Source organism: Conger conger, chromosome 6, assembly GCF_963514075.1.
Source record: "Conger conger chromosome 6, fConCon1.1, whole genome shotgun sequence".
NCBI lineage: Eukaryota > Metazoa > Chordata > Actinopteri > Anguilliformes > Congridae > Conger > Conger conger.
In genome coordinates this window covers 1,287,801-1,296,357 of record NC_083765.1, presented here as the reverse complement: position 1 = coordinate 1,296,357, position 8,557 = coordinate 1,287,801, and the positions used below count along the sequence as shown (strand labels likewise).

The 8,557-nt window shown below is 55.6% G+C and overlaps 1 protein-coding gene across 8 annotated transcripts in view; it reads right to left on the bottom strand.

Annotated features, from left to right (window-relative positions):
- The window catches only part of ctnnd1 (catenin (cadherin-associated protein), delta 1), a 34,607-nt gene that overhangs the window by 5,239 nt on the left and 20,811 nt on the right, over positions 1 to 8,557 (bottom strand). For 7 of the 8 annotated variants that reach the window (XM_061244546.1, XM_061244550.1, XM_061244548.1 and 4 more), the window contains 7 exons: positions 8,100 to 8,322; positions 6,004 to 6,190; positions 4,773 to 4,890; positions 3,942 to 4,098; positions 3,596 to 3,613; positions 3,084 to 3,152; positions 2,313 to 2,440 (listed from right to left, as the gene is read on the bottom strand). In XM_061244546.1, the coding sequence (XP_061100530.1) occupies positions 2,313 to 2,440; positions 3,084 to 3,152; positions 3,596 to 3,613; positions 3,942 to 4,098; positions 4,773 to 4,890; positions 6,004 to 6,190; positions 8,100 to 8,322 (900 nt within the window). The remainder of the gene's footprint in view (positions 1 to 2,312; positions 2,441 to 3,083; positions 3,153 to 3,595; positions 3,614 to 3,941; positions 4,099 to 4,772; positions 4,891 to 6,003; positions 6,191 to 8,099; positions 8,323 to 8,557) is intronic. The other variant, XM_061244544.1, reaches the window with a different exon arrangement.

The following is an 8,557-nucleotide window of genomic DNA, read 5'->3' as shown; positions in this document are numbered from 1 at the left end:
GAGACAGACGGGAGGCGCTCACAGAGAGACAGACGGGAGGCGCTCACAGAGAGACAGACGGGAGGCGCTCACAGAGAGACAGACGGGAGGCGCTCACAGAGAGACAGACGGGAGGCGCTCACAGAGAGACAGACGGGAGGCGCTCACAGAGACAGACGGGTGGCGCTCACAGAGAGACAGACGGGTGGCGCTCACAGAGAGACAGACGGGTGGCGCTCACAGAGACAGACGGGTGGCGCTCACAGAGAGACAGACGGGTGGCGCTCACAGAGAGACAGACGGGTGGCGCTCACAGAGACAGACGGGTGGCGCTCACAGAGAGACAGACGGGTGGCGCTCACAGAGACAGACGGGTGGCGCTCACAGAGAGACAGACGGGTGGCGCTCACAGAGAGACAGACGGGTGGCGCTCACAGAGAGACAGACGGGTGGCGCTCACAGAGAGACAGACGGGTGGCGCTCACAGAGAGACAGACGGGTGGCGCTCACAGAGACAGACGGGTGGCGCTCACAGAGAGACAGACGGGTGGCGCTCACAGAGAGACAGACGGGTGGCGCTCACAGAGAGACAGACGGGAGGCGCTCACAGAGAGACAGACGGGTGGCGCTCACAGAGAGACAGACGGGTGGCGCTCACAGAGAGACAGACGGGAGGCGCTCACAGAGAGACAGACGGGTGGCGCTCACAGAGAGACAGACGGGTGGCGCTCACAGAGAGACAGACGGGTGGCGCTCACAGAGAGACAGACGGGTGGCGCTCAGAGAGACAGACGGGAGGCGCTCACAGAGAGACAGACGGGAGGCGCTCACAGAGACAGACAGGTGGCGCTCACAGAGAGACAGACGGGTGGCGCTCACAGAGAGACAGACGGGAGGCGCTCACAGAGAGACAGACGGGTGGCGCTCACAGAGACAGACGGGTGGCGCTCACAGAGAGACAGACGGGTGGCGCTCACAGAGAGACAGACGGGTGGCGCTCACAGAGAGACAGACGGGTGGCGCTCACAGAGAGACAGACGGGTGGCGCTCACAGAGACAGACAGGAGGCGCTCACAGAGAGACAGACGGGTGGCGCTCACAGAGAGACAGACAGGAGGCGCTCACAGAGAGACAGACAGGTGCGCTCACAGAGAGACAGACGGGAGGCGCTCACAGAGAGACAGACGGGAGGCGCTCACAGAGAGACAGACGGGAGGCGCTCACAGAGAGACAGACAGGTGGCGCTCACAGAGAGACAGACAGGTGGCGCTCACAGAGAGACAGACGGGTGGCGCTCACAGAGAGACAGACAGGTGGCGCTCACAGAGAGAGACAGGTGGCGCTCACAGAGAGACAGACGGGTGGCGCTCACAGAGACAGACAGGAGGCGCTCACAGAGAGACAGACGGGTGGCGCTCACAGAGAGACAGACGGGTGGCGCTCACAGAGACAGACGGGTGGCGCTCACAGAGAGACAGACGGGTGGCGCTCACAGAGACAGACGGGTGGCGCTCACAGAGACAGACAGGTGGCGCTCACAGAGAGACAGACAGGTGGCGCTCACAGAGAGACAGAGAGGTGGCGCTCACAGAGAGACAGACGGGTGGCGCTCACAGAGAGACAGACGGGTGGCGCTCACAGAGAGACAGACGGGAGGCGCTCACAGAGAGACAGACGGGAGGCGCTCACAGAGAGACAGACAGGTGGCGCTCACAGAGACAGACAGGTGGCGCTCACAGAGAGACAGACGGGAGGCGCTCACAGAGAGACAGACGGGAGGCGCTCACAGAGACAGACGGGTGGCGCTCACAGAGAGACAGACGGGTGGCGCTCACAGAGAGACAGACGGGTGGCGCTCACAGAGAGACAGACGGGTGGCGCTCACAGAGAGACAGACAGGTGGCGCTCACAGAGAGACAGACGGGTGGCGCTCAGAGAGACAGACGGGAGGCGCTCACAGAGAGACAGACAGGTGGCGCTCACAGAGAGACAGACGGGTGGCGCTCACAGAGAGACAGACGGGTGGCGCTCAGAGACAGACGGGAGGCGCTCACAGAGAGACAGACGGGAGGCGCTCACAGAGAGACAGACGGGAGGCGCTCACAGAGAGACAGACGGGAGGCGCTCACAGAGAGACAGACGGGAGGCGCGCACAGAGAGACAGACGGGAGGCGCGCACAGAGAGACAGACGGGTGGCGCTCACAGAGAGACAGACGGGAGGCGCTCACAGAGAGACAGACAGGTGGCGCTCACAGAGAGACAGACGGGTGGCGCTCACAGAGAGACAGACGGGAGGCGCTCAGAGAGAGACAGACGGGAGGCTCTCACTCACAGTCCAGCGGCCGGCGCACAGGTTCTGCACGGCTCCGGCGGCAGCTTCCAGCACCACGGGGTTCTTGCTCTCCTTCAGCAGGGAGGTGTAAACGCGCACCACCTCCGGCTGGAACAGCAGCTCATACCCTGCAGAGACACGGTCCACTCACCACACAGCAAACACCGACTGCTGAACGATTTTAACATCACAACACCCACACCTTTTTAATACAAATGGACCCGAGTTAGACCTGATTAGCTGCTGACCGCGGCCTGTAGCCTAGTGGTTAAGGTAAATGACTGGGACACACAAGGTTGGTGGTTCTAATCCCGGTGTAGCCACCATAAAATCCGCACAGCCGTTGGGCCCTTGAGCAAGGCCCTTAACCCTACATTGCTCCAGGGGAGGATTGTCTCCTGCTTAGTCTAATCAACTGTACGTCAAAATGCCAATAATGTAATGTAATGTAATGTAATGACCGCACTGACTAGCTGCTGACCACACTGATTAGCTGCTGACCACATTAATGATTAAAGTGCATTATAACAGCGTTAATTAGCATAATTAGCAGCGAACAGAAAAGAAGTTTGAATGTGTCGGAGGACAATCGCTAACTTCTTTTAACGCACAGCAGGAGACGCCTTGCTGCAGACGCTAGACCAGTGAGTTCCACTGCACACTGCGAGCAGACCCAGAGGAGACTGAAAGCAGTCAGACGACTGTGCTACAGTTACTCAGACTTGACCTCCGTTAGATTTGATGGCAGGTGTGTTGGGCGTGTCAGGTTACCTCTCGCAGGTGTAGTTCTCTTTGGAATGTCAATCATGTCCGCGGCGATGTCATCAGAGTCTTTCTGGCCTAAACACAACAGAGCACAGTTAACCAATCAGGAACAAGCACTACTGCATATTTAGCACATTAGCCAATCAGGCACAATGACTACCACAGAGTCAACACAATGACTACCACAGAGTCAACACATTGACCAATCAAAATGCAGGCCGAATTGTAAGAAGCCAGACAACCAGTCAACCTGGAGCTGTCCTCAATGGACTGGAAATAAAACACTCTGCTTCCTAAGAAACTGCGTCTTATCAGAGCCACAGTGTTAAACATTTACACAGCGCTTTAGTGAGCTTCAGAGCCACAGAGCAGCACATTCCAGAGGGGGGGGGGGGGGGGGGTGACTCACTGCACAGAGACAGTCAGACAGATACAAAGAGATATACAGTCTCTCACACACAGACAGCCAGTGAGTCAAGACAGGGCCGCACACAAACAGATAAAAGAAAAAGGCTTACCTTTGGAAAACCACTCGTCTACCAGGAGAGAAGCCAGCAAGAGGGAAGAGCAAGGAGAGGAAGAATCGGGAAATGAAGGGTAAATTAGGGGAGAGAGAGGGAGAGAGATTTTGCGATGAGAAATGACCCAGACACCCAAGTCCCAACACCCTTTAAGCAACAGGCAGTATAACATCGCACAGGAGACAGAGCCAAGACTCTGAGCCTCTGACACAGGACATAAACACAGATTTGATTCATGAACAAGAAAAACCCTCAAAATGTAGATCTTCAGAGCCCATCCCTGCAGCAGAGCACTCACACTGACACACTCACACACACTGTTCGGGGGTCGTGGCACACTGACCTTTGCCCTTGCGGGAACTGAAGCAGCCAGTCTTCTGTGAGCTGGGGGCGGAGCCCTGGCTGATGGGCGCGGCCTCTTCGTACCGCTCGAACCCGGGAACCTCACGATGAACGTGATAGGACAGGTTCCTCAGCAGGCAAACGCTGTTCTCCGTCAGCTGAGAAACACAACATGCTGTCACCCCCGATAACACAGACATACATACATACATACACTGCTGTCCGTCAGCTGAGAGAAACGGAACCACAACATCCTTATGTCTCACTCTCACTCTCACTCTCACTCTCACTCTCACACACACACACACACACACACACACACACACACACACACACACTCACACTCACACTCACACTCACACTCACACTCACACTCACACTCACACACACACACACACACACACTCACACTCACACTCACACTCACACTCACACTCACACTCACACTCACACTCACACTCACACACACACACACACACACACTCACACTCACACTCACACTCACACTCACACACTCACACACTCACACACTCACACACTCACACTCACACTCACACTCACACTCACACTCACACTCACACTCACACACTCACACACTCACACACTCACACACTCACACACTCACACACTCACACACTCACACACTCACACTCACACTCACACTCACACTCACACTCACACTCACACTCACACTCACACTCACACTCACACACACTCACACTCACACTCACACTCACACACTCACACACACTCACACTCACACACACTCACACACACACACTCACACACACACACTCACACACACACTCACACACACACACACTCACACACACCTTGTTATCCACGTCTTTGCGGTCGATCTGTGATTGGACGATGTACATAACTGAGTCCACCAATCCGGAGCACTCCCTGAGCTTGCGGCGAGCCTCGCTGCGTTCAGAGCTCACGTTCCTGGGGGGGGGGGGGGGGGGGGGGGGCGGTCACATTAACCGAGCAGACACTTTTATCCAAAGCCATGTACACTCAGTGCATCCCCAAGGTCATGAGAACGGCAGAGCCGGTCCGATAAGGTACAACCCACACACACAACACAGCCATGAACATCAAGTCCAGTGCACATGGTAAAGTCAGCCACTACAGCACGAAGACCAACACAAACGCTAATGTGGCATTTGGTGTGACCGCAGTGTGGTTGGGCGAGACTGCAGTGTGGTTGGGTGTTGCTGCGGTGTGGTTGGGCGGTTGGGTGTTACTGCAGGGCGGTTGGGCGAGGCTGCAGGGCGGTTGGGCGAGGCTGTAGTGCGGTTGGGCGAGGCTGCAGGGCGGTTGGGCGAGGCTGTAGTGCGGTTGGGCGAGGCTGCAGGGCGGTTGAGTGAGGCTGTAGTGTGGTTGGGTGAGGCTGTTGGGTGAGGCTGCAGGGCGGTTTAGTGAGGCTGCAGGGCGGTTGAGTGAGGCTGTAGTGTGGTTGGGTGAGGCTGTTGGGTGAGGCTGCAGGGCGGTTTAGTGAGGCTGTTGGGCGGTTGGGTGAGGCTGTTGGGTGAGGCTGCAGGGCGGTTTAGTGAGGCTGCAGGGCGGTTTAGTGAGGCTGCAGGGCGGTTGGGTGAGGCTGTTGGGTGAGGCTGCAGGGCGGTTTAGTGAGGCTGCAGGGCGGTTGAGTGAGGCTGTAGTGTGGTTGGGGGGTTGGGTGAGGCTGTAGTGTGGTTGGGCGGTTGGCTGAGGCTGTTGGGTGAGGCTGTAGTGCGGTTGTGCGGTTGGGTGAGGGGGTTGGGCGAGGCTGTTGGGCGGTTGGGTGAGGCTGCAGGGCGGTTGAGTGAGGCTGCAGGGCGGTTGAGTGAGGCTGCAGGGCGGTTGGGTGAGGCTGCAGGGCGGTTGGGCCGTTGGGTGCGGCTTTAGTGCGGTTGGGCGAGGCTGCAGGGCGGTTACACTTCTGCGAAGCACAAGAAGCACAGCCTGCTGGGCAGCAACAGATCTTTCTGCCAATACTGACGCTGGGTTATAACCTGGTCACAAGGGCGAGGGGTCAGGGGTCAGGGGTGAGGGGTGAGGGGTGAGGGCAGGGCGTACCGCAGGCAGCCGGTGGTGTTGGTCAGCGAGGCCTCCCACTCCAGGTGCCGGGGCTTGCAGCTCTCGGCCTCGCCCCCGCGCTCCCAGCCCGAGTGCGGCACCATCACCTCCGTGCTCAGCGCGTTCAGGGCGTGGTCCACCATCTCCATCTTCACCGAGTCGTGAGACGACAGGTTCCACAGCGTACCTGGGGAGCGGGGCAACAACACACAGCTGCCTTCAGCTCAGACAATACAGCAGTGTAGAGCTACCTGTCAGTCAGGTGTAGGAGTGCGTACAGGTACAGGTGTGTAGTTACCTGTGTTGGTGGATTATACAGGTGTGTAGTTACCTGTGTTGGTGGATTATACAGGTGTGTAGTTACCTGTGATGGTGGATTATACAGGTGTGTAGTTACCTGTGATGGTGTATGGGGTACAGGTGTGTAGTTACCTGTGATGGTGTATTGGGTACAGGTGTGTAGTTACCTGTGATGGTGTATGGGGTACAGGTGTGTAGTTACCTGTGATGGGGTACAGGTGTGTAGTTACCTGTGATGGTGTATGGGGTACAGGTGTGTAGTTACCTGTGATGGTGTATTGGGTACAGGTGTGTAGTTACCTGTGATGGTGGATTATACAGGTGTGTAGTTACCTGTGATGGTGTATTGGGTACAGGTGTGTAGTTACCTGTGATGGTGTATGGGGTACAGGTGTGTAGTTGCCTGTGATGGTGTATGGGGTACAGGTGTGTAGTTACCTGTGATGGTGTATTGGGTACAGGTGTGTAGTTACCTGTGATGGTGGATTATACAGGTGTGTAGTTACCTGTGATGGTGTATGGGGTACAGGTGTGTAGTTACCTGTGATGGTGTATTGGGAACAGGCGTGTAGTTACCTGTGATGGTGTATGGGGTACAGGTGTGTAGTTACCTGTGATGGTGTATTGGGAACAGGCGTGTAGTTACCTGTGATGGTGTATGGGGTACAGGTGTGTAGTTACCTGTGATGGGGTACAGGTGTGTAGTTACCTGTGATGGTGTATGGGGTACAGGTGTGTAGTTAACTGTGATGGTGTATGGGGTACAGGTGTGTAGTTACCTGTGATGGTGGATTATACAGGTGTGTAGTTACCTGTGATGGTGTATTGGGTACAGGTGTGTAGTTACCTGTGATGGTGTATGGGGTACAGGTGTGTAGTTGCCTGTGATGGTGTATGGGGTACAGGTGTGTAGTTACCTGTGATGGTGTATGGGGTACAGGTGTGTAGTTACCTGTGATGGTGGATTATACAGGTGTGTAGTTACCTGTGATGGTGGATTATACAGGTGTGTAGTTAGCTGTGATGGTGGATTATACAGGTGTGTAGTTACCTGTGATGGTGGATTATACAGGTGTGTAGTTACCTGTGTTGGTGGATTATACAGGTGTGTAGTTACCTGTGTTGGTGGATTATACAGGTGTGTAGTTACCTGTGATGGTGGATTATACAGGTGTGTAGTTACCTGTGTTGGTGGATTATACAGGTGTGTAGTTACCTGTGTTGGTGGATTATACAGGTGTGTAGTTACCTGTGATGGTGGATTATACAGGTGTGTAGTTACCTGTGATGTGTATGGGGTACAGGTGTGTAGTTACCTGTGATGGTGTATGGGGTACAGGTGTGTAGTTACCTGTGATGGTGTATTGGGTACAGGTGTGTAGTTACCTGTGATGGTGTATTGGGTACAGGCGTGTAGTTACCTGTGATGGTGTATTGGATACAGGTGTGTAGTTAACTGTGATGGTGTATGGGGTACAGGTGTGTAGTTACCTGTGATGGTGGATTATACAGGTGTGCAGTTACCTGTGATGGTGGATTATACAGGTGTGTAGTTACCTGTGATGGTGTATGGGGAACAGGTGTGTAGTTGCCTGTGATGGTGTATGGGGTACAGGTGTGTAGTTACCTGTGATGGTGTATTATACAGGTGTGTAGTTACCTGTGATGGTGTATTGGGTACAGGTGTGTAGTTACCCGTGATGGTGTATGGGGTACAGGTGTGTAGTTACCTGTGATGGTGGATTATACAGGTGTGTAGTTACCTGTGATGGTGTATTATACAGGTGTGTAGTTACCTGTGATGGTGTCGGTCAGGTCCTGGTCGCGGGCCTTCCTCAGCAGACGCACGAGTGCGGGGACGCCGTCGCAGTTCTTGATGGCGATCTTGTTGTCGGCGTCGCGGCCGTAGGAGATGTTCTTCAGCGCCCCGCAGGCAGAGTGGTGCACCTCCTTACGGGGGTTATCCAGCAGGGACACCAGCGAGGGGATCCCCTTTAGCCGCCGCACCTCCGACTTCACCTGGGGGCAGGAGGGCCAGGTGAGAGCTAGCGAAACATTGGACATGCAGTAACCGTGCCTTAAAGGGGCGGTGCGGGTATACTGCTGGGGTTAAAGGGGAGGTGGGGACACCATGCTGGTCTTAAAGGGGAGGTGGGGACACCATGCTGGTCTTAAAGGGGAGGTGCGGGTACCCTGCTGGTCTTAAAGGGGAGGTGGGGACACCCTACTGGTCTTAAAGGGGAGGTGCGGGTAT